The sequence below is a fragment of the Oryx dammah genome, unplaced genomic scaffold, assembly GCF_014754425.2.
Source record: "Oryx dammah isolate SB20612 unplaced genomic scaffold, SCBI_Odam_1.1 HiC_scaffold_16, whole genome shotgun sequence".
NCBI classification, from domain to species: Eukaryota; Metazoa; Chordata; class Mammalia; order Artiodactyla; family Bovidae; genus Oryx; species Oryx dammah.
In genome coordinates this window covers 22,433,647-22,457,969 of record NW_024070200.1, presented here as the reverse complement: position 1 = coordinate 22,457,969, position 24,323 = coordinate 22,433,647, and the positions used below count along the sequence as shown (strand labels likewise).

The 24,323-nt window shown below is 39.7% G+C and overlaps 1 protein-coding gene across 1 annotated transcript in view; it reads right to left on the bottom strand.

Annotated features, from left to right (window-relative positions):
- SLC25A21 (solute carrier family 25 member 21) overlaps positions 1-21,007 on the bottom strand; it is a 216,826-nt gene extending 195,819 nt beyond the window's left edge. The window contains exons 1-3 of the mRNA XM_040257101.1: positions 20,981-21,007; positions 17,591-17,735; positions 17,098-17,146 (exon numbers count right to left, since the gene is read on the bottom strand). Coding sequence (XP_040113035.1) covers positions 17,098-17,146; positions 17,591-17,735; positions 20,981-21,007 — 221 coding nt within the window. The remainder of the gene's footprint in view (positions 1-17,097; positions 17,147-17,590; positions 17,736-20,980) is intronic.
- Positions 21,008-24,323: the final 3,316 nt, after the last annotated feature.

The window sequence follows — 24,323 nt, the reverse complement described above, 5'->3', positions numbered from 1 at the left end:
CAAACCAAGTGGTCATCATTCAATTAAAGTTTTAAATTGACTTTATGTAGTGCTGTGCTGTGCTTAGCAGTTCAGTTGTGTTAGACTCTTTGAAACCCCATGGACTGTAACCCACCAGGCTCCTCCCTCCATGGGGATTCTCCAGGAAAGAATACTGGAGTGGGTAGCCATGCCCTCCTCTAGGGCGATCTTCCCAACCCAGGGATCGAACCCATGTCTCCGGCATTGTAAGCGGATTCTTTACCATCTAAGCCACTGGGGAAACCCATGAATATTGGAGTGGGTAGCCTATCCCTTCTCCAGGGTGCCTTCTCGACCTAGGAGTTGAACCAGGGTCTCCTGCATTGCAGCTGGATTCTTTACCAGCTGAGCTACCAGGGAAGCCCCAACTTTATGTAGGGGAATTTGCAAAAGAAAAAAGAAAAGTATGAGATATTTCCGCTCTCCTGCTTCCTTCAAGGAATGGCGAAAAGAGGAAAACAGCTGCCTGTATATGAAGGAATTTAAGGGTCAAATATTGCTCTGCCCAGCGGTGCTGACATCACTTAACTCTCCCCAGGAGAAGGGCACTGGCATCACTCGCCAAGTTGGCCAACCACAGGCCTGAAGATGGGCCACCCCAGCCCCTACTTTGTTTCTCCCTGAGTACCTACGGGGTCAACAACTGCAAATTAATATTGCAATTCGATTCTAAAACTTTGTTTTTATTGGCTTTTGGGGGCAAGAATTTTTTTTTCACAATTTATGAAAACATAGTGTAGCCAGTAAGTTATAATGTGAATGTGAGCTTCAAACTTTGCATAGTCATTAGGCTAATCATTAGTCATTTGCGGCTGACAAGGAGGGTTATAGTTTGACACCTGGCAAAAATCAAGCAGATTTCAGAGAATTTGGAGCTGGGAAATGAGATGGAAAAAACACCCTCTTTTTCCCTAGGAGGTCCCATGAAGTAACGTTTGCAAACCTCTTTTCTCCCCATAGAAGTGAACTGCCCATGATTCAGGGCTCTGATGTCTCTCCATCTCTGACTGTTGGACCCCCACCCCGCCAAGAGCCTTGTAAGCACTGGCCAAAGAATCCGCCTCCGAGGGTTCCCAGAAGTGAGCCTCTGGGAGTTACGAGAAGGAGATAAATAACTTCTCAACCTGGTGCTTAAGCAACAAGAGACCACCAGAAAGTTTCAGTGTCAATTCTGAAAATATTTTTTGAAACATCATAGAGTCATGGGAGAAAGGAGTTTTAGAATGACAGAATCCTTAGTTCCTAACATCTCCATACAGTTCCAGGTTTTCTTCTGTCCACTATCTAGGACCATTTTCTTTTGTGTAATGTGATCAAAATAGCGAACCCTGAGTTTGTCTTTTCTGACCCCTGACCTCTCACAGGTGTTCTGGCTCATTTCCTGAGAGTTATGTTTGATTTGGGAATGCTTCCTTCTTTTCTCCTGTTCCCTTGTTACAGTTTGAAACCTGGAACACACGCATACAAGACCCCGACTATCTCCCTGTGCTCCCCAAAACACTCTTAAATGTTCTCTCAGAACTTGGCAAGCATCTGGGCAGGGACAGTTTTCTCATACTCTGAGAAATCAAAATGTAAAACAACAGTTCTTTTCTAATTTTTCAACCTGAGCATAAATTTCGAGGTCATTTCTTTTTCTTTTTCTTTTCCTATTTAACCAAAAAGTTTCTCTGTTTTGTATGCAAAAGAAGTCAAATAAATAATCTACTCAAATTTTCAGTAGGTATTAATAACAAGGAAGCAGAAGTGCTAATGTGAGATCCTTAGGACCAAGCATAGCAAAAGGCCAAAACTTATTCCAAGATTATTACTTCAGAAGCAATGATTAACATTTTCTTAATAAATCTCTCTCTCTCTCGCTCTCCCTCTTCCTCCACCCTCCCCTTCCCCTTCCCTGCCTCTCTCAGATTCCAGAAGAAGAGACTAGAAAATATTACTTTTGGAAGTCATGCATAATTTTTGTTTTGAAATGGAGCTAGAGCCCTGCTTGACACTACTGCTCTATTAATCCCAGTTGCTTTAAAAAATAAAAAGCTTAAGATTCCTAGCAAATCCTGATAGAAAAGAGATTTCTATATTTTTTTAATTCAAAAAGAGGTATGCCAATTTACTGAGCAATGCAATAATCTCTCCCTACTCCATCTGGCATTTTTCATTAGAAATAAGCAAAACAGACAAACAAACTAGCCTCTTGAGCTGTGCAAGTAAAAATATGATATTGTCTGCACTGAAAACATTTCCTTAAGGCGTGTCCAGGCTGGCCTCTAGAAGCCCACCCATCACTAGCATCATTGTCACCAATCTTCTCATCACCTGTGAGAGTCCTCTTTCTACTCTAGTGGGTGGGGTCATCCCTGCGTTGGAAAGGGAAAAAGACCCTTGGACCTTGGCAGAGAAGAATGGACAGGACTGAGGAAGACACAGCTATCCTGGGTCTAGATGAAACTTTCTTGGTGTTAACAGTAGTAAAGGGGCAGCTGGTGCAGAGGTCCTGGAAAATTCACTGACACAGAGTAAATATATGAAAACCATTTTTAATTCTTTGTGATATAAAGCTATAAGCCACAAGTTGAGCACTGAAGAAAATACAGCATATGCTGTATAAAATGCCCAGGTTATGTGGCCAAAAGAAATATGTGAATTCCATAAAGTACGTGAATTGCCCTTGTGTGAAGTTTGGCTGATGATTGGAGCAAAAGACAGGTTTAGTGTTATTGTTTGTTTTATTTTTCCAAATACATAATTTTAAAATATACATGCATCAATTTTTAAACTACCTTCATTCAATAAGTACTTATCGAGCACCTACTTTGTGCCAACACTCTTCTAGACACTGCATACATACATCAGTAAGCAAAAGAAGGTCTCAGCCTACATTCCAGGGGAGCTGGACAGTTAACAAGTACACACAGAAATCAGCATGATGAGATCAGAAGATTAGAGCAAAGATAAATGGGGTAATGAGAGCGAGAGAAACACAAGAGGCCACTTTAGATGAGGTGGCCAGGGAGGACTCTGAGTGGAGATGACAAGTGAGCCAAGGTCTGAAGGCTGAGATAGAGCCAGTCATTTCAGGAGAAGGGATAGCAGGCACACGGGTTCTGAGACAGGAGAAAGCTTGGCATGTTCAAGGAATAGAGAAATCCCACTGCTGGACATGTACCAAGATCATGTTACTTTTAGCAATGAAGATGTGACTTTGGAAACATAGAATATCAGACTAGAAGAACCCTCTGAGATCATTTAGGGGAATAGTATTAATTTCTAGGTGAGAAATCAAGTCCCAGAGCATTCCATTGACTCCAGCTGCTCGAGCCAACAGCGTTGAACTAAAATGCTGGGCTCCTGCATTCATCTTTCTGCTTGATTAGATGTCTCTCTGAGCTGTTAATCACATTCTTGCCTGACACTTAAAGCCTGCTACAGAGGATCATTTCTGTTAATCTATCCTTTTAGCATGAAAATGGGTCAGAATTCTAACCAGTTCCCACTTTAGGACATCTGAAAAAAAATTCTTCTTTAGGTATATTGGTTATTTTTCAGAATTTAAAAGGACACAAATATAGAAGTTTAAATTCTAAAGACTCTTTTTCCTTGAGACTCCAGCAGTACTCAATTAGATCTGATAGGCATTTGCTATATCATATCTTTTTTATAAAAAAGAGAAATGCATTTCCCAGATACAGTTTGATTACCAAAAATTGAGGATATTCAGCTTAATTTTGGATTATTTTTCCTATAAAAGTATGTAACTTATTCAGTACTCAAAACTGGAGAAAATATTATTCAATAACCCCCAAATGGGAAAATTTTATTCTGTAGGAACTTGGCCCAGACTATGTAGAGTTGTATCCAGAGAATATACAGCTCTATTTATCATCTTGCAAACTTCTTCATTATGTCAAAACTAAATCTCAGCTGTGCCCTGACTGCAAAGAAAAAGCAATACAGGCTATTTTAGCCATCTCAATAAGAATATTTTGAGAATTAATCGATTTTCCAGGAATGTTTAAACAATTTTATCAATTTTTGGTCAAGGTTCACAGTTCTGATATTACATTATCAGCCTTGAATTTAAGTTTGTTTAAAGAAATTTTTGATTTTTTTTTATTCTTGGAAAGGAAAACCAATCTTCCAGCATGTCCACAACAACCACAGTTTTCAACTGCGCTACAACCCCAGCAATTCTGATGTCATTCTTCATTCCCACTATATGCTCAGCTCAAAAGGAGCTTTCCCATGGGCAGGTCCCCATGTTCCAAGGGTCAGCTCACAGTTGCGCTTTCTCTTCTCAAGCAGCTTCTTTCTCAATGCTTTCAGGGTTCTCTCGTGATATAGGAAGAGCTCAAGTAAGTAACTCAAATATTTTCTGCATGACACAAGACTTTTAAGGGATATTCCAGCCCTCTATGACAGACTATAGATGCAGGTGAGGAGCAAACACCCCTGGTAAGACAATTTTATTTTCACTGGTGATGTTGCTTAGGGTTTAACTAGAAATCATTTAAAATAAGTGCTATAGTCAAATAAACAGCAAACATTCTGAATTTTACTGTACTTCTTGCATTTAGAGTTAGAGCTTTTCTCAAATAGCCTTTGGATAGCTTCTGAAAATAGACATGGTTATTAGTTCCAAATTCTCTCTTTCCCCCAAAACCTGTACTTAAAACAGATGATAGAGAAAAGTTTATGAATGCATTTTTTAAAAAAACTTTAAAAATCCCATTTGTTTTTTAAATCAAAATAATCCCAAATCAGTTTATTTTAATCCTATACTTTATACTCATATGATATTCTAATAATACAAGATGGGAATCTAAACCATGGTTAAAGCAATATCTCATTATAGGGGAACCTGTCATAGGCATTAGCTAAATAAGTAGATTAATGAAGTTGCTGAAAATTTTAAAGCAATTGGGATAAAACCCTGGTTGGGGACTAAGGGATGGGATGGGGGAGGTGAACAGGGGAAGCAGTCGTCATGCTGACACTCACTTTAGAAGCAATTCACTTTCCCATGACAAAGATAAGAAAGCCATTTAAGAATAATTTACCTTTCAGCTTAAAAAAAAAAAAAAAAAAGAATGTCTGAGAAAGCCCATCGACAGGCATGAAGAATCCATAGATGCTTTACCTCATCCTCCTTGGGCTCCTCATGGGAGAAGCCTTTGCAGGTAAGCAGAAAGAAGAGAGAAGTGTCCTTACATGTTAGCTAAGGGAGAATCTTCTAACTAAGCCCATGTCATTAGTTGAGGAATAATAGCTGCTGTACTTTAAACAAATACCAAATCTGTATTTTAAAATTTTTAGACAAAAACATAAATTAAAGGGAAATGAAACATTTAACAAAATTTCCACAATGTGAGTCATAAAAACAGCATGCTCCTCTGGGGAATGATTTAGAAAAGACCTCCATTTACAAAATAGATAAAAGAAAAGAAATTAGAAACAACATTTCAAGATTATGAAATGCATTACAGTTTATTTAACCTAGTAGAACTTTGTTATTTTATGTAGGAGGAACTGGCTGGATTTAAATATATATATATATATATTTATATTTATTATATATAGGGATATATATTTATATATTTATTTGGTTTCACCAGGTCTTTCTGGGGCATGCAGGATCTAGATCCTTGACTAGGGATTGAACCTGGGCCCCCTACATTGGGAGTGTGGACTCTTACCCCCTAGGGAATTCCCGAGGATTTCTTTTTTTTTTTAAGAAAGGATTTGTTTCCCTTATCAATAAGTCTGAAAAATAATTTTAGCCTATGATAGCAAGGTTATTCTACATAAGATCTTTGAGACAAATTTTTTCCTCAATGCCTCAGAGCAACAGGTCCTTAGATAGCCTCTCTTTCTATCTACTCTTCATTATTAATGGGCTGCTGGAGAAATGATTAAAACTGTCCAGCAGCAGCAAAGGCCCACATGCATGTGGCATTCACCATGAATTAGGAAACTCTTGCAACCAACCTAGCCAATGGCTTGGGTTTATGTTTAGTAGGAAGGACTGCCAAACATGAGGGAGGGGCAAAACTATTTACTGTGGGCCCTCCTAAGTTTTCCACAGTGTAGATAAATGTGCTTATGGGGTTCCTTGTTTCCCAAAGAGAGGCAGAACATTGTCAAAGTAAAAATCCCAGGAGTAATATTAATGAAATTTCTTTCTGGGGTTACAGGCTCTCATCCTCCATCCTTCTGTCTTTCTCTAGAAATCCACACCTATCTAGAACGTCAGGTAGCATTCCTACCAGTGCACAAAATAGGACTATTTTCTCTTGTTTTAGGGTCAAGCTTAGGTTATATTAGTCTTCTTAATTAAATCCCTATACAAACATGGGACCTTTTAAAGTTTGCCTGAACTCACTGGCAGTGACAAATTTAATTTGTAATAAAGCAATTAGGTGAGGGGAAATGGCATTTTAAAGCATTTATTCCCTTAACACATATTCACTGCTGCCCTATGATATGCCAAGGAGAACATAATTAATTGTCACCTCTACCCATTCCAAATATATTATCCATCCTGTGCACAGTTTTTATTTGATTATGTCAATAAATAAAATCTCAAATGATGACTGCATGCAAAAAATGACATCAATGTGAATCTGTGGTGTGCCCACCACCCAGGACTTTCTGGCTTTGGCTCAGTAAGTACAGAAAGACATTTCAATTAAATAAAACAAATCCCAGAGAAATCCTGATATGCTCATGCAACTTCAAAAGCAAAGTTGAAGTTACACTCACAACGCCTGTCAGGATTCTGTAACCATTTTGTGCTATCATAAGTTGCCATTGATTGATTTAGCTAAAGGACAAAGACGAAACAAAAATACAGTTTATAAAAATGTGGTTCTACTCCTTGCTTGCTTTACTTCAGACACATTCTCTCCATGGTTAGAAACAAGCCATGACAGTGGTCTAGCCCCAGATTTCTATGCATGGTGAGAAATCAGGCATAACCATGGTCTAACCCTGAATGTGATCTTAATGTTTTATACCACGGACAAATCATTAACATATGGAAATAACCCTCTGAGCTGCTCCATAATTGTTTTTAGACCTATAGACTCTACGGCATCGACTTTAAACTCCATCTTGAATTTTTTCCACTGTTCTCTCCCAATTATAGGATTTTCTTTTTTCTTTCTTTCTTTTTCATTTTTTTAAGGATCTATTGGGGAGAAGAAAAATTTCATTCCTTGTTTCCACCCTGCTGTTCTGTTGGCCTCAGTGGCTGCTCAACGTCCCCTCTCCAACCTCTAAATTAAGTGTTCATTTTCGAGTTCACTGCTGCTCTCCCCTCCCCCCCGTAAAGGAAGGCTGTGGATGGTCCCCAGCCCCGTGCCTCGCTCTCCGCTGGGCTCCCCACCAAGCAGCCTCTCACCAGAGCCTGTCCTCAGATTTCTCTTTTTAATAAAGTTTATGGTGGGCTTACACCTCTAAATCATTTTTACTCATCAGGGCCGCTCACCTTCCCTCTGTAACAACCGACACTCACTCCCCTCCCATTGCCTGGCACTGATTTTTTGCCCCTGTAACCTCTCTCAGTAGGACAGAGTGTGTTTTCTCTGGCTGGAGATAATATATTCCCATATCACTCTCACAAACCACAGAATGAGCTCCGCAAGGAAACTACTCTTCCACTTCCCGTCATTGCTAACAAAGCAGTTTACAGAAATAAAACCAATGAGAACCACAGGTTAATGAGATAGTTAACATAAACACACACACACGAAAAGAATTTTTTACATGAAGACATTTTTTTACAGAACTGCCTGTAGGGTATTCAGCCATGGTTCCCAAAGGCTGACCCAGCCGACCAGTCAGGCTTAAGATTCACCCAGGAGGGTGTTAAACATAAATATCCATAGGTCCCACCCCCAGAGTTTCGGATTCAGCAGGTCTGAGGTTTGGGAGCCTCCGAGAGAGACAGAATGTAAATCAATCTCAGTAGCTCGAGTAAAAGCCCCATAAGCACATATATAACAACACATGGGTGCCAAATTTTCAAGCCATGTGAGGCCTTAGAATTCACACAATGATTAATACATTTGAGGAGAAGTATGATAAGACTTCTCAGTGCAAGTTAAGTCCTGATGTGAAGAAGATGAAAGCCGAGGTGTGTATCGGCCTGTCCACTCACCAGCAGCCTGTACCTGTGCCTGGGCAATAAACTGTGAGGATGCCACCTCACCCCTACATCTCCCTGCCTTCCCCAGCACCCCCCAAAAGATGTGCCGCACATCTCTTTGACAGGACATGTTTGCAAAGATCAGTCTTTATAGGATGGCCAATTCAGTTCATTTGCAACTGATTTATGTCCCTTTCAAAAATGAAACAAAACAAAAATGATGAAAAATGACTGGGCAAAATAGAATGCACACCTCAGTAATTCTGTCTTCCTGAAGCACATGAGCCATTTCCCTTCCTGGGAATAAAAGTGTGAAGGGGATGTAAGCTAAAACCCCCGTGGAGTGTAACTTCGATAAATCTGTGGGGTTTTGAATATCACTCTTTCCACACCAGTACAGACCATCAAATGCACATGTAGTAAAATTCCCTCCTACCTAGGATCTTGCTTATTTGCAACTGTCAACCTATTTTAAGCAAGAATATTTTTCTTACTAAGGAACCACCGGACCATCTTTCTTTCCCCATAAAGAAGTCCTTTCCCCATTGCCCTCTAGGCTTGTGCTGTCTAATCTCATAACCACTAACCATACATGGCTATTGAGCATTTGAAATGTGACTGTCAATAAGTAGATGTATTCTAAGTGTAAAACAGATATCAGATTTCAAGGATGAGTATAAAAAAAAAGAACGCAAAACATTTCAATCATTTTTCCAGAGACTAATATGATTGCTATGATAATGTTTTAGATATATGAGGTCAAATAAAATATTGTTAGATGAGATATGTTAAAATTAATTTTATAAAATGTTTTTTACTTTAAAAAATATAGCTTTTAGAATGCATTTTATTTCAAGTAGCCAGTGCTGTCCTAGGTGAAGTCCAAGGCATTACTTTTCATCTCAGAGCTTGTCACTCGTCCTCCATCAGCGCCTTCAGTGCCGTGTGTGAGCTCACTCCACCCGCCTCTCATCATGACATGCCTCCTGGAAACCCTCGCATCTCACTGTTACCCGGTCCCATCAAACCTCCACTACGAGCTTGAAATGTTTTGCCCACCATCCTTATCAAGTAATCGCTCCCTTTTTATTTCAACAGATCCTATTTCCCATATCTCTTTCATGAAATCATCAGTTTTTCAATGAAGAAAACACAGTTGCATATTATTCACTTCTAGACATTCCAATTTGGCCACAGAACTCATAGGGCTCTTATTTCTGATTGTTTCCCAACACTCATTCATTTGTTTGTTCATCAGCATTTACTGGGCCCCTCCTGGAGGCCAGGCACTGTGCATCCCACGGGGGTTACCTAAAGATGTCAGTGCACAGACCCAAGGTGGTGTGCAGAGTAATGTCAACAGGAACTCACAGATAAAACTGATGCTCTCCCGTCCTCAGACCCAGGAGGACTCTCTACTTGAAAACACCCTTCTGAGGAAGGATTTAAATGCAGTGCTCACATAACACAAGTCTTCCAACTTGGAAACCTGAAACCTCCTATTAAACATTTCCCCTCTCTCACATTTTGTATTCTCCATAGTGTTTCCCTGACTACCTTATAAACTCCATTTGTCTTTGCAGTTCCCATTTCCTCTGCTGACACAGTATTAAACACCAAGCTTTCATATAAATGAATATACATATACGCACAAGTGTGTGCTAAGTCGCTTCAGTTGTGTCTGACTCTTTGCGACCCTATGGACTGTAGTCTGCCAGGCTCCTCTGTCCACAGGATTCTCCAGGCAAGAATACTGGGGTGGGTTGCCATGCCCTCCTCCAGGGGAACTTTCCAACCCAGGGATTGAACCCACATCTCTTATGTCTCCTGCACCACTAGCGCCACCCGGGAAGCCTCATATACATAAACATGTATGTTATATATAAGACCATGCATATGTATAGTCATTTATTTCCTACAGTAAGGTAGGTACTACTACTGTTTCTATTTGAAGATATGAAAAACTGAGGCACAGGGAAGTAACTGATGTTACATGGATAATAAAGAAGCAGAATTTAAACCCAGGCAGCCTAACTCTAGAGCCAGAGTTCTTAAATACTAGGTAATCCTGTCTCAGAGGGAATACAAACAAACACCAAGGAGCATGTAAGCTTGAAGCTAGTGAGGCCATCTGGTGCCAAGTGAGAAAAGCCACTCCAAAACTGAAGCGCATGTAGGGAAAGGAAAGCTCAAGGAAAAGCAGGAGTGACAGAGACTGAGAGACAATATGAGAAATGTATGAGATACTACTGATTATTTTATTTTTACTTATTTTATTTTATTTATGTAAATCTCAAGGATAAGAAGCCAGAAACTAAACTACCTTTAGTCTTCCTAGTTATACAAGTAAAGTCTTTCGTCACTTGTAGCTACAGGTTCTTAACTGGGAGTCCAACAATTGTACACAAAGTTCTTTGTATAAAAACAGAACTATGAAACAATGTACATGCATGTGTCTGGGGAGAATCTCAAAGGAGACCTTGATTCTACTTAACTGCTGTGCTTACAGCATCTTAGCCAAATCTCCTCTGCCAGATCAGGTGGGGACACTTAGAATAATAGCCTATACTCACATTAGGTCTATCCCTAGAGCGACACTTATACGGAGGAAGATAAATGATTTCTCATAAAGCTATGTGCTACAGTGCCTAAAATCTTTCCATAAAGGATTTATTAGTTACAATTTCTAATCATCTTTCAAAATGCAAAGTGTGTTTCTGTTAAACGTAACAGAACTGAAAATGCATGATTGCAACCTAAAGGTCCGTCAACGGATAACTGGACAGTGGATGGAGAAAATGTGATGCATCATACACACACACACACACACACACACACACAATGGAATGCTACCTAGCCATAAAAAAGGAAACTGCCACTTGCAACAACACAGATGGAATTTGAGAACATCAGGCTAGGTGAAACAAATTAGGCAGGGAGAGACAAATGCTATATGATCTCGCTTATATGTGGAACTTAGGAAAAATCAGACTCATAGATGCTGAGTACAACATTGGTAGCTGCCAGAGCCTGGAGGTGGGGGTTGAGGAAAATGGATGAAGACAGTCAAAATGTATAAACTTCCAGTTATAAAATAAGTCCTGTGGATGTAATATATGGTTAGTAACAGAAGCAGAAGATATTAAGAAGAGGTGGCAAGAATACACAGAAGAACTATACAAAAAAGATCTTCACAACCCAGATAATCATGATGGTGTGATCACTCACCTAGAGCCAGACATCCTGAAATGTGAAGTCAAGTGGGCCTTAGGAAGTATCACTATGAACAAAGCTAGTGGAGGTGATGGAATTCCAGTTAAGCTATTTCAAATCCTGAAAGATGATGCTGTGAAAGTGCTGCTCTCAATATGCCAGCAAATTTGGAAAACTCAGCAGTGGCCACAGGACTAGAAAAGGTCAGTTTTCATTCCAATCCCAAAGAAAGGCAATGCCAAAGAATGCTCAAACTACTGCACAATTGCACTCATCTCACATGCTAGTAAAGTAATGCTCAAAATCTCCAAGCCAGGCTTCAGCAGTATGTGAACCGTGAATTTCCAGATATTCAAGCTGGTTTTAGAAAAGGCAGAGGAACCAGAGATCAAATTGTCAACATCTGCTGGATCATCGAAAAACGAAGAGAGTTCCAGAAAAACATATATTTCTGCTTTATTGACTATGCCAAAGCCTTTGACTGTGTGGATCACAATAAACTGTGGAAAATTCTGAAAGAGATGGGAATACCAGACCACCTGACCTGCCTCTTGAGAAACCTATATGCAGGTCAGGAAGCAACAGTTAGAACTGGACATGGAACAACAGGCTGGTTCCAAATAGGAAAAGGAGTACATCAAGGCTGTATATTGTCATCCTGCTTAGAAACACTGGGCTGGAAGAAGCACAAGCTGGAATCAAGATTGCTGGGAAAAATATCAATAATCTCAGATATGCAGATGATACCACCCTTATGGCAGAAAGTGAAGAAGAACTCAAAAGCCTCTTGATGAAAGTGAAAGAGGAGAGCAAAAAAGTTGGCTTAAAGCTCAACTTTCAGAAAATGAAGATCATGGCATCTGGTCCCATCACTTCATGGGAAATAGATGGGGAAGCAGTGGAAACAGTGTCAGACTTAATTTTTTGGGGCTCCAAAATCACTGCAGACGGTGACCGCAGCCATGAAATTAAAAGACGCTTACTCCTTGGAAGGAAAGTTATGACCAACCTAGATAGCATATTCAAAAGCAGAGATATTACTTTGCCAACAAAGTTCTGTCTAGTCAAGGCTATGGCTTTTCCTGTGGTCATGTATGGATGTGAAAGTTGGACTGTGAAAAAAGCTGAGAGCCGAAGAATTGATGCTTTTGAACTGTGGTGTTGGAGAAGACTCTTGAGAGTCCCTTGGACTGCAAGGAGATCCAACCAGTCCATTCTGAAGGAGATCAGCCCTGGGATTTCTTTGGAAGGAATTATGCTAAAGTTGAAACTCCAGTACTTTGGCCATCTCATGCAAAGAGCTGACTCATTGGAAAAGACTCTGAGGCTGCGAGGGATTGGGGGCAGGAGGAGAAGGGGAGGACAGAGGATGAGATGGCTGGATGGCATCAGCAACTCGATGGACATGAGTTTGAGTGAACTCCGGGAGTTGGTGATAGACAAGGAGGGCTGGTGTGCTGTGATTCATGGGGTCGCAAAGAGTCGAACATGACTGAGTGACTGAACTGAACTGAACACTATATTGTTTATTTGAAAGATGCTAAGAGAGTAGATCTTAAAAGTTCTCATCACAGTAAAAAGAAAATTGTGACTATATGTCATAATGGATGTTAACTAGACTTATTGTGATTATTTTGCAAAATAATCAAACATTGAATCATTACGTACACCTGAAACTAATATGTCAATTACATCTCAATTTGAAAAAAGAAAATGCATTGTTTATGTCAGCTTTTTCTCCAAATCTCACTAAAACGACAGTGTATCAGTTCTGAATGTTTGTCTGCAGACCATTTCTCACTCTTCCCTTGTCCTCTGCTCTATTACTCAGAGGGACCACCTTCTGCTGGGCTGGGCCTCCCAGGCTTTCATGGGTTTAACATCTAGGAGCACTGACGGGAGACAGTAGAGAGGAGAGAGAAGCCAGAGGACCTTGCCTCTCCCTGTCTGTCTCAGACAGGGAATCTGGCAGTGGTTGGGGCTCCTCTGAGACCAGCGACCACTAGACAGATGTAGTCTGGTTCTCCAGCTATTAGCAGGTAGTCCTGACCCTTGGGCTTAGGTCACACTACTACCTCCCCTGTCCCTCCAGCCAAGGGTAACAGAATCAGTAATTTACAGAGTGAGAAAAAAAATAATGAAACAAATTCCTGTGAAGAAAGAACTTGGAAATACATTTTAAGAATCTGTTATCTTTCATTTGACAAAGAAAAGGATTAGGTACAAATAGAACCCAAAAAGAAAGAACTAGACTTATTGATTTTGCCACATCTCAGATGGTAAAGAGTCTGCCTACAATACGGGAGACCCAGATTTGATCCCTGGGTCGGGAAGATCCCCTGGAGAAGGAAATGGAAACCTACTCCAGTACTCTTGCCTGAAAAATCCCATGGATGGAGGAGCCTGTTAGACTACAGTCCATGGGGTTGCAAAGGGTTAGACACAACTGAACGACTTCTCTTACAACACATGAGATATTGGGGAAAATGAGGCCTTTCCATGCTCAGATTAATTCACTGTACCATTCTTCAAGCAATAATATCCTATGAGAGGCAAAAACAGCCCACAAAAAACTGAAGCCATGAGGTTTGGCCTGGTGTAACCCATGCTCACTTTGACAACACTTGCAACAACTTAGAACCCAATGCCCTTGACTATCATCAAGGAAAGTAACCTGGTGAAATCACTATTGCTCTGTGGTTTCATGTTTTATCCTTTATAGTTTACAGTCTGTCTTATTCAGAAGCATAGTCATCTCCCATACAATATAACAGTGACGATTTCAGCAATAATTTAGTCTGTCCTGTGCCCTCCCTGTCACCTGGGTGTTAGTGTCCAACTGACAAATGCTTCCAATCTTGCGTATTCCATTTTGATTCAGTCAACTGCAGAAGTGTGGGGCTTTCAGTCTATTTCATGATTGTGAGTCTGTATTCAGTATAGTTTTTATTGTCATGTAGGTCAAATACCATCCACTATCCCACTGACTTCTCTTTCAGGGTCCCTGGAAGTTAGGTAAGAGCACTTGACGAATTTAAATCAGTGAATTCCCTTTCCATAAAAATATCTATATAAAAAGAAGACAAAGTTCTAATAAATTGGCACATTTCAAGAAATATCCTATTCAAATCCAGTTCCATGAAATGACATTTTTTAATTCACTGTGATGAGATTCCTATCGTCAAGTTGTGAGCTCTTTGAGGGCAGAGCTAACCTGGAACCCACATGCACCAGATGCTCAATATACTTTGCTAAATGAATGAATGAAGGGTTGCAGGAATGAATGAGTAACCATAATGTCAATATCATGTCTCATTTAAATCATTCTTACTTCTCCTTGCTCATTGGAACACAACGCTAATGTAGGAAATTAGCATTAAATGAAAAAGACTATATATTCCTGAGAGTTTAATAACAATAATCTGGCTTTTCAAAGAAGGTTAATATTAAAATTAGGAAGGAAAGGACAATGAATTTTGCTTCAGTTTCTGAACTCTATATAAAAGACGGTCCAGGGAGTGCACACACCTCATTGTTTAGTCGCTCAGTCATGTCTGATTCTTTGTGACTCCGTGGACTGTAACCACCCATGCCCCCTCAAGCTCCTCTGTCCATGGGATTTCCCAGGCAAACGTACCGGAGAGGGTTGCCATTTCCTTCTCCAGTGGATCTTCCTGACCCAGGGATTGAACCTATATCTCCTGCACTGGCAGGTGGATTCTTTACCACTGAGTCACCAGGGAGCCTACACATACCTTACATTTGAATATAAGTTGGATTTCCTTCTTTCTGTGTTTGGGTTTGGTGACTTGAGGTTGTTATAGACTGAATGTTTGTGGCCCCTTGAAATTCATATATTGAAGCCCTAACCCCCAGTATGACTGTATTTGGAGGTAAGGTCTTTGGTGGGGGTGCAGAGGAAATAGGTTGGGGGACCCCATGATGATGAAATTTATGTTATGGGGAAACAGTGGAAACAGTGTCAGACTTTATTTTGGGGGGCTCCAAAATCACTGCAGATGGTGATTGCAGCCATGAAATTAAAAGACGCTTACTCCTTGGAAGAAAAGTGATGACCAACCTAGATAGCATATTCAAAAGCAGAGATATTACTTTGCCGACTAAGGTCCGTCTAGTCAAGGCTATGGTTTTTCCTGTGGTCATGTATGGATGTGAGAGTTGGACAATGAAGAAGGCTGAGTGCTGAAGAACTGATGCTTTTGAACTGTGGTGTTGGAGAAGACTCTTGAGAGTCCCTTGGACTGCAAGGAGATCCAACCAGTCCATCTTAAAGGAGATCAGTCCTGGGTGTTCATTAGAAGGAATGATGCTAAAGCTGAAACTCGAGTACTTTGGCCACCTCATGCGAAGAGTTGACTCATTGGAAAAGACCCTGATGTTGGGAGGGATTGGGGGCAGGAGGAAAAAGGGACGACCGAGGATGAGATGGCTGGATGGCATCACTGACTCGATGGATGTGGGTTTGGGTGAACTCCGGGAGTTGGTGATTGTCAGAGAGGCCTGGCATGCTGCAATTCACAGGCTCACAAAGAGTCGGACACGACTGAGCGACTGAACTGAACTGAACTGAAGAAGAAAGACATGAGAGTTTCCTCTCTCTATCACCAAGAAAGGATACAGCTAGAAGGTGACTGTCTACAAATCAGGAAGAGGGTTCTCACCAAGAATCAAACTGACTAGCATCTTGATCTTGAGCTTTCCAGCCTCCAAAACAGCCCCCAGTCTGTATGTAATTTTGTTATAGGTGCAAAAGCTGACTATGAAAGAGGCCACATTCTCATCTTCTCTATCTCTGTCAGAAATGTAATATTATTTGCATGTCACAGACACCTTCCCTTGCTTTCAGCCACCAGCCTAGATTCAGTTGCCTCTTCAGGTAAATTAAGCAACATGTCCATTCAATGACCAGTCTGACTCATCAAGTATTCCCTAACTGTGGTCGTAAGGGTTTGCTTGAACATCATTGTTGGATGGCACTTCTGCTATTAAGCTCCATCCTAGGCATGTTGTTGGGACTGACACAATGCAAATAAATGGAAACTTTCACTACAGTTTCAGAGCTTTTAATTTGAAAAAATAGAGTTCAGTAATTTAGTCACAGATTTAACTCAAAAAAAAAAATGCTCCAAATCATATTAAAACCCACAAGATTTTGTTTTCTCTTGGTAAACAGACTTAATACATTGCCCTGATTTGTATCCCCCTTTAAGAGCAAATGCATTTTCCAGGAAGTATGGCACTCTGCACTGACAAACAGATGTAGGAATAAATTCTTTAAGCACCATTAAAGAAGTTTACTTGAAATTTTGGAGTTTCACACCAAAATGCTAACTATTAAATAGCAATCTGCTATATGCAATGCCAAGTGGAAGTCTGCTGTCATAATTCACTAGACAGAGTTAAGTTTTTACATCATTTTGATAAATTTCCTCTGCTCACCAGTTAAGTCACAAATCATACCTTATGGTTGTCATGTGACGGCAGTAAAATATTATATACCTTCAGATGACCTCTATCGAGAAATGCTTTTCACTGCTCACATTTTATCTGTCAAATAGTATTTTCTTTAACAAGTAAATATAAATGCCATTTTTGGGAGAAGCTACCGGCCTAGGACAAGTTCTAGCATTTAGTGTTCTGACAGATCTTAATTTGGATATCAGCCAAAGTCAATAAAACTTGTTCATGCAGAACCTTACCTGGTTTTCACCACATCGAGAGGGTGCATCAGGCAAATTTCTACAAGACCTGAAAGATGATAAAGAAAAGTTCAATAAACACTTATGCAAAGACCGGTTCCTATTTTCCTGACCCTATTGGTTTCTCAGGTATGAAGATTCAAATAAAACACTTGGAACTTTGGACATGACAGGTAACAGAGGCTAATAGCAAAAGGCTAAAGTACAACAAAATTTTATTTCAATGGGAGTAAGATATGTGACTGCTTTTTTAAAAAATGGAGTATAATTGCTTTACAATGTTGTCTTAGTTTCTACTGTACAACAGTGTAAGTCAGTTATATGGATACATATATCCCTTCCTCTTGAGCCTCCCTCCAGGTTATCACAGAGCATTGAGCTACATTTTTATAAGTGCTCTGGCACAAGCAGGGATTTTAAATAGAGGACTGATACTAACTTCTATTAATATGTTCTCCTATCAATCTGATAATCTGCCTAGTAACCCTTCTACTGCTCCCAATCACATTTATTAGCATGCCAACACGTGAGTCGTGATGCTCCAATCCTCTCCCCTTGGTCAATACATCATCTCTCTCATCACAGCCTGGAAGTTCTGGAGTTCCAAGCACCTCTAAGTCTGAAAAGCCAATGCCCAACTAGAAGAAGAGCACAAACACTATCATGCAAGGATTAACTGTGATTGGTGAAAGAACAGTTTCTTCAGTGTTGAATTCCCTGAGCTTTTCCTTCTCTCTGGAATGTTGTCCTCCTGTCAGGATACACACACATACACTTCTGACAATCCTACTTATCCCAGATCTCAATTTGGACAATTATTTTCCCAGAAATCCTGAGGCAGAGACTGTTAGTTGTCCCCTAGCATTCATCCTGTTTTTCTTCCTGGTTGCCCAGAATAAATACATCATTTCCCAGCCTCCCTTGCTGCTAGGGCACCACGTGACCAAGTTCTGGCCAATGGGAATGTAAGTGAAAGTGGTTTGAGCAATTTCTAGGAAGTCTTTTAAAGTTACAGAGACTGCTCCTCCCCTCTCTTTTCCTACTTCCTTCTGGTGGAATGTGGACCTAGGGCGGGAGAAGTCCCCTTGCACAATGAGGTGATTTGGGAGGTCAGCCACAGCACAGCAACAAGACAGAAGTAGATCTGACATCATGGAGTTCTGGGCTACCTCGAGACACTCATGTTAAAAATTTTCTATTTCTTTTAAACTATTGTTATTTGGGTTTTGTGCCACTTGTCCTTGAACCTAATTCTAACAGATACAAGTGCCCTTTGATGCACTCCTGCAGTACCCTGGACTTGTGTTATTACACAGCACTGCAACTGTTTGCTTGTCAAAAACCTCCATAAGGATAGAGATTCCACCTGCCTTATTCACTTTACACCCCTGTCACTTTGCACAGTAGCTGGCACTCAGTAAGCTCAATAAAAGTTTGTTGAATAAATAAATTAAGGCTAATTAGGGTTCCTGCACATGCCATTATGTCAGTTAATTCTCCAGATGAATTCTTTAATTGGTAGCTGCTTATTCTAGATTTATTTCATTAGTTTGAACATCATAAAAATAAGTAAGGATAGAGAAATATGGTAAATATTGGTAAATATGAAATAAAGCACAGGAAGTACTTGAATGAAGAATTGCAGTACTGTTGATCATATATACACATGTTCAGCTGCTATGTGAATGAGAGAAAGCAACTAATGATTCAGCACCTAATAGACTGACAAATGGTTCTTTAGAGAGGGGTGCATGCAGGGTACTGTGCTAGGTGCTGGGACATAGCCTAATGTATAGTTAAGGGTGCCTAAAAGAATGAAGACTTTCAAAGGTGGGTACAGAAGTGATACACTGAGAACAATCTCACATGTAAAGGGAAAACAATAAGCAGAGAACAGCAGTATGCATAAAACTAAGTTTTAGGCCCAGCGATTTAGTGTTGCTATTTATAGTGTGAAATGTTGCTATTTATGTTCTGCACCAATTCTAGTTTTGCATAACAGTTTACTTTTATTGTCAAATTGTCAATTGTCTTCAAGGAACTTTGTCATGTTTTCATAAAATGAATGACAGAAAATACAAGTGTTTACAATTTTAAAAATATATTTATTTGACTGTGCAGGGTCTTAGGTGCAGCATGTGGGATCTATTTCCATGACCAGGGATTGAACCCAGGCCCTCTGCATTGGGAGTGTGGAGTCTGAGCCACTGGACCACCCCAATATTTACAATTTTTAAGTAAAAGTTTAATTCAGTTGTGGCCTAGATGTGCTTTATAACTGAGATTATTCATAGGATACAAGGCTGATGTCATGAGGTAAAGACCACTTAAAAATGTTAAAGATACACATGTGTGTGAATATGTGTGTGTATATATATATATATGGGCTTCTCTTGTGGCTCAGCTGGTAAAGAGTCCGCCTGCAATGCAGGAGACCTGGGTTCAATCTCTGGGTTGGGAAGATCCCCTGGAGAAGGTAAATGCTACCCACTCTAGTATTCTGGCCTGGAGATGTCCATGGACTCTATAGTCCATGGGTTCATAGAGAGTCAGATATGACTGAGCAACTTTCACTTCACTCACTTCACATATATATATTTGTGTGTGTGTGTGTGTATTTCACCTGGAAGCACTTTTTACAATTCTCACCTACTTGGCCAATAACCACTGGTGGATGACTCAATAGTATTCTTAGAGCTGGGAACAGAAAATCACATTAAAGGCATCACTTCACATAAAAGATGTTTTTTGTTTGTTTGTTTGTTTTTGGAGATTATAATGCTTACAACAGAAAGTACAAAACCCACTTTTTAAAAACTATTCCTTTATAACCTAAGCCACAGGAAAGGGACAATGGAGAGTGCAAGACCACACTGATGGACTGATCATGGGACACACCACCCCTGTTAACTCCTAACAGAATCCTCAGGTATAGAAAGCTAGAATGCTGTGGTCCTGTTGTCATTCCTGTGCCTTCCTTCCTCGTCCACCTCTGCCTTCAACCATGAACAGTGCTGCAATGGGCTTCGGTAGCCTTTTTACCAATAGGATGGGGGATCTCGGAAGACAAACTAGGTGCCCAAAGGCGGAGCTGAACGTAGGTTATTAAAAGATAATGTCAAGTGATCCTTCGGCTCAGGTCTTAATTTTGATTTTAACTACACACAATGTTACTATATATTAATCTGTTCTAAGATACATTGTTTGAAAACAGAGTCTTCTAAATTTAACTCCACCTTCTTATCATTGAGTCAAATCACATTTTCTTTCTCTACAATCCCATGACATATACAAATTCTATTACATTTTACATTATTAATATTATATTATATTACAACTCTACTACATATATCAAGAATAGCATTTATTGTATCATGTTATGGCCATTAACATGTCTAGTCAAGGCTATGGTTTTTCCAGTGGTCATGTATGGATGTGAGAGTTGGACTGTGAAGAAAGCTGAGCGCCAAAGAATTGATGCTTTTGAACTGTGGTGTTGGAGAAGACTCTTGAGAGTCCCTTGGACTGCAAGAAGATCCAACCAGTCCATCCTAAAGATCAGTCCTGGGTGTTCATTAGAAAGATTGATACTGAAGCTGAAACTCCAATACTTTGGCCACCTGATGCGAAGAGCTGACTCATTTGAAAAGACCCTGATGCTGGGAAAGATTGAGGGCAGGAGGAGACAGGGACGACAGAGGATGAGATGGTTGGATGGCATCACTGACTCAATGGACATGAGTATGGGTAAACTCCGGGAGTTGGTGATGGACAGGGAGGCCTGGCGTGCTGTGGTTCATGGGGTCACAATGAGTCAGACATGACTGAGCAACTGAACTGAACTGAACTGATGGCCATTAACATACAGAAATACATAACTGACCCTCCACACTGTTCCCCGCATCCCCATACTGCCCATTGCAATATTCATCTCCAGATACTACAGTCTATATGAATAGCATCTCCTGCATTTATGAAAATGTACAGTCAAATACAAACCATGAGTTCTTTGAAAAGAGGGCATATTTAACTTTACAAGCCCACTGAGTAAATCATGCCAAATACATGAAATTCACTCACAAGTTCCCTATCTACACTCACTCCCTTGGTGATTAGAATGATCTAATTCATGGTTTTAATTAACATCTATATGCTAACAATTTGCCCAATACATGTCCAGTACAGACTTCTCTTTCAAAGTCTAGACTTAAGTATCTGATTGCCTATTTGATGTCTCTGCTTGGATATCTAACAACTTTCTCAAAATTCACATGTGTAAAACTGAACTCCTTCCCCAACACCCCTATTAAATAAAACAAAATAAACAAAACAAAAACCAACCTGTTCAACCTTAGAATCACTGCTACTCCTCTTTCTCTCAAAATTCTCTTCCAATCCATTGGCTCTACTTCGAAACACAGACTTCTACCATCTCTCACTTCCTCTCTTGCCTGTACTCTCGACTCTTTTCTAGTTAAGTTATGGTCATCATTTCTCAGCTGATTAACTGCAGCATCTCATTAACAGGTTTCCCTCCATCTACCTTTGACCCCTTCCATCTGTTCTCTCCCAACAGACCGAGTGATCCTTTTCAAAATGTAAGTCATTTCATGTCATCCCTCTGGTAAGCAACGACTGCCATCTCACTCACAGAAAGGCCATACATAACCCAGGCCTGCACTACTTTCCTCAGCAACTCTCCTACTATTCTCCCCGTCACTGATTCTACTCTGGCCACAATGGCCTCTGTTTCCCAAACATGCCAAGACTGTCTCAGCTTTCAACTTTTGTGCTAGCCATTCCCTCTGCCTGGAATGCTCCTCCCTCAGATTCTACATGGCCAACTTCCTTCACATGGCCACTGAGTAATCTGACCCCTCTAATACAGAGGTCTGCTCCTCCCTATGCCAGCATCAAACAAACAAACAAACACTTCTTGCACTGCTGTTTTTTCCTCTTACCAAAGTACTTATCAACTTCTAACATAATACATTCTTTACTTCTTTTTTTATATTTATTGTTTCCTGTCTTTTCCAGTAGAATATAAGATTCACCAGGGCAGAGATCTTTGTCTACATTGTCCACCAATATGCACTAAGTACCTAGAATATGCCTGAAACCTAGTAGTTGCTTGATAAATATTTGTTGAAAAAAGAAATGGATTATATAAAATAATAAACTGCCACAATGATGGGTCTCCTTTGCAACAATATGTAGAAGATGAAGTTTTAAGAATTTAGCGTACATAAAGAGAACTTCATCCAGTTATTCAAGGAATCCATGATAATGTGGAATATAGGAAGTTAGTCTACTGAAACACTCTGAGTTTATATGTATCCTCTAAGTAGAATGGATTATTCCAAAGATAATTTTGTTAAGTAACTTTTTATGAATCAGAAAACATCTCAACATCTTCATGAAGATAAAAAGGAATATAATGCAGAGAGAGAACTGAAGCATTCAAGCATCCCAAGATGTCAGTTACAAGTAAGACCTATGTTTTCCTTTCACCAAAGCCAAAAAATTTTGCATTGTACTATAGCCCTTTCCTTGGCATTTTAAGATAAAACCCAAGTCTTCTATTTTGTCCTCTGAAATCATAGTACCCTAACCATTACCCTGATTTTGTGTGACATCTTTAACTCTTTAAAATATAAAAGAATTTTTAAAAAATGTTAAAGAAAACCACAAGGAATAAATGGTCTCAAACTGTGCAAATCTGAAATTCAAAAATAGAACAGCTACAGACAGAACTAATATTTTTTCATCTATTCTACTAGTCAAGCAAATCATTACAACATCCTATTTGATAGCCTGCCCAGAAAATGTGGTAGCCCTACTGAATTATAAGCAATGTGAGACTCATAAAGGGAAATCAAATAAATACTTTCCCCTAATAACAGTTAAAGCGTACTACCTTTGTGGCACAGTAAATTAATATTATGTACACTGAATTGGCTAAATAGGCAATGTAATTTCGCAGGTTTGAAAGATGTTGTTAAAAGTTAAGCTTTTGGGCAAGCCACAGACTTCCTTGAAAATTCTGAGCAAATATTATCATGGAAGTTTACTATTAGTTTGTATTTTTCTAAAGAAACTAACTCCAAGCAATGGTCATTAGCACAAATCTAAAGCGAATGCAGTAACTTCCTTGGCACAAACTTCTTGCTCTCATAAAGTTTATTATTTCATTGACTTCAGAATATAGGAAAATATATTTCAGAGTTATAAACATATGCAAACATTATGCATGAAATCATGATAGATAGAGAATGTACAAGGAAGGAAGAAAAGTTGAGGCAGAGCTTAAAAACAAGTGGGTTTTTAAAAAATCACACTTTGAATGAAAGGACAGAAAAGCTGAGAATTATTAAACTAATGAAAATCTCACTTGTAAGCAAAGTTTTTACTAAACTCCATTTCAGCTCAATGTAATATATTTTAAAATTATTGTTTGGTATTTTAATTCAATGGAAGCTATCCTTTTATTTTCCTTTACTTGCTATTAAACTTTATACTAGACCCCAAGTAAGCTCCAAGTGCACTTAGGTAAGTGGTTCAATTTTCAGATATGTTGTTGTCTTTTATGGAAAGTTAACTGCTATATACAGGCCTTAATACAATGAGTAAAGCAATGAGAAACACCAGGGGAAAGTAAGCTATGGATTAGGTTGGCAGATGGTAAAATACCCCGGTTGAGTTCAGTTAAGTTGCTCAGTCTTCTCCAACTCTGTGATCCCCATGGACTGCAGCATTCCAGACTTCCCTGTCCATCACCAGCTTCCACAGCTTACTCAAACTCATGGTCATCAAGTCAGTGATGCTATCCAAACCTCTCATCCTCTGTTGTCTCCTCCTCCCACCTTCAATCTTTCCCAGCATCAGGGTCTTTTCTAGTGAGTCAGGTCCTTGAATCAGGTGGCCAAAGTATTGGAATTTCAGCTTCAGTATCAGTCCTTCCAATGAATATTCAGGACTGATTTCCTTTAGGATGGACTGGTTGGATCTCCTTGCTGTCCGAGGGACTCTCTAGAGTTTTCTCCAACACCACAGTTCAAAAGCATCAGTTCTTCGGTGCTCAGCTTTCTTTATGGTCCAACTCGTTACATCCATACATGACTACTGGAAAAAACATAGCTTTGACTAGGTGGACCTTTGTTGGCAAAGTTATGTCTCTGCTTTTTAATATGCTGTCTAGGTTGGTCATAGCTTTTCTTCCAAGGAAC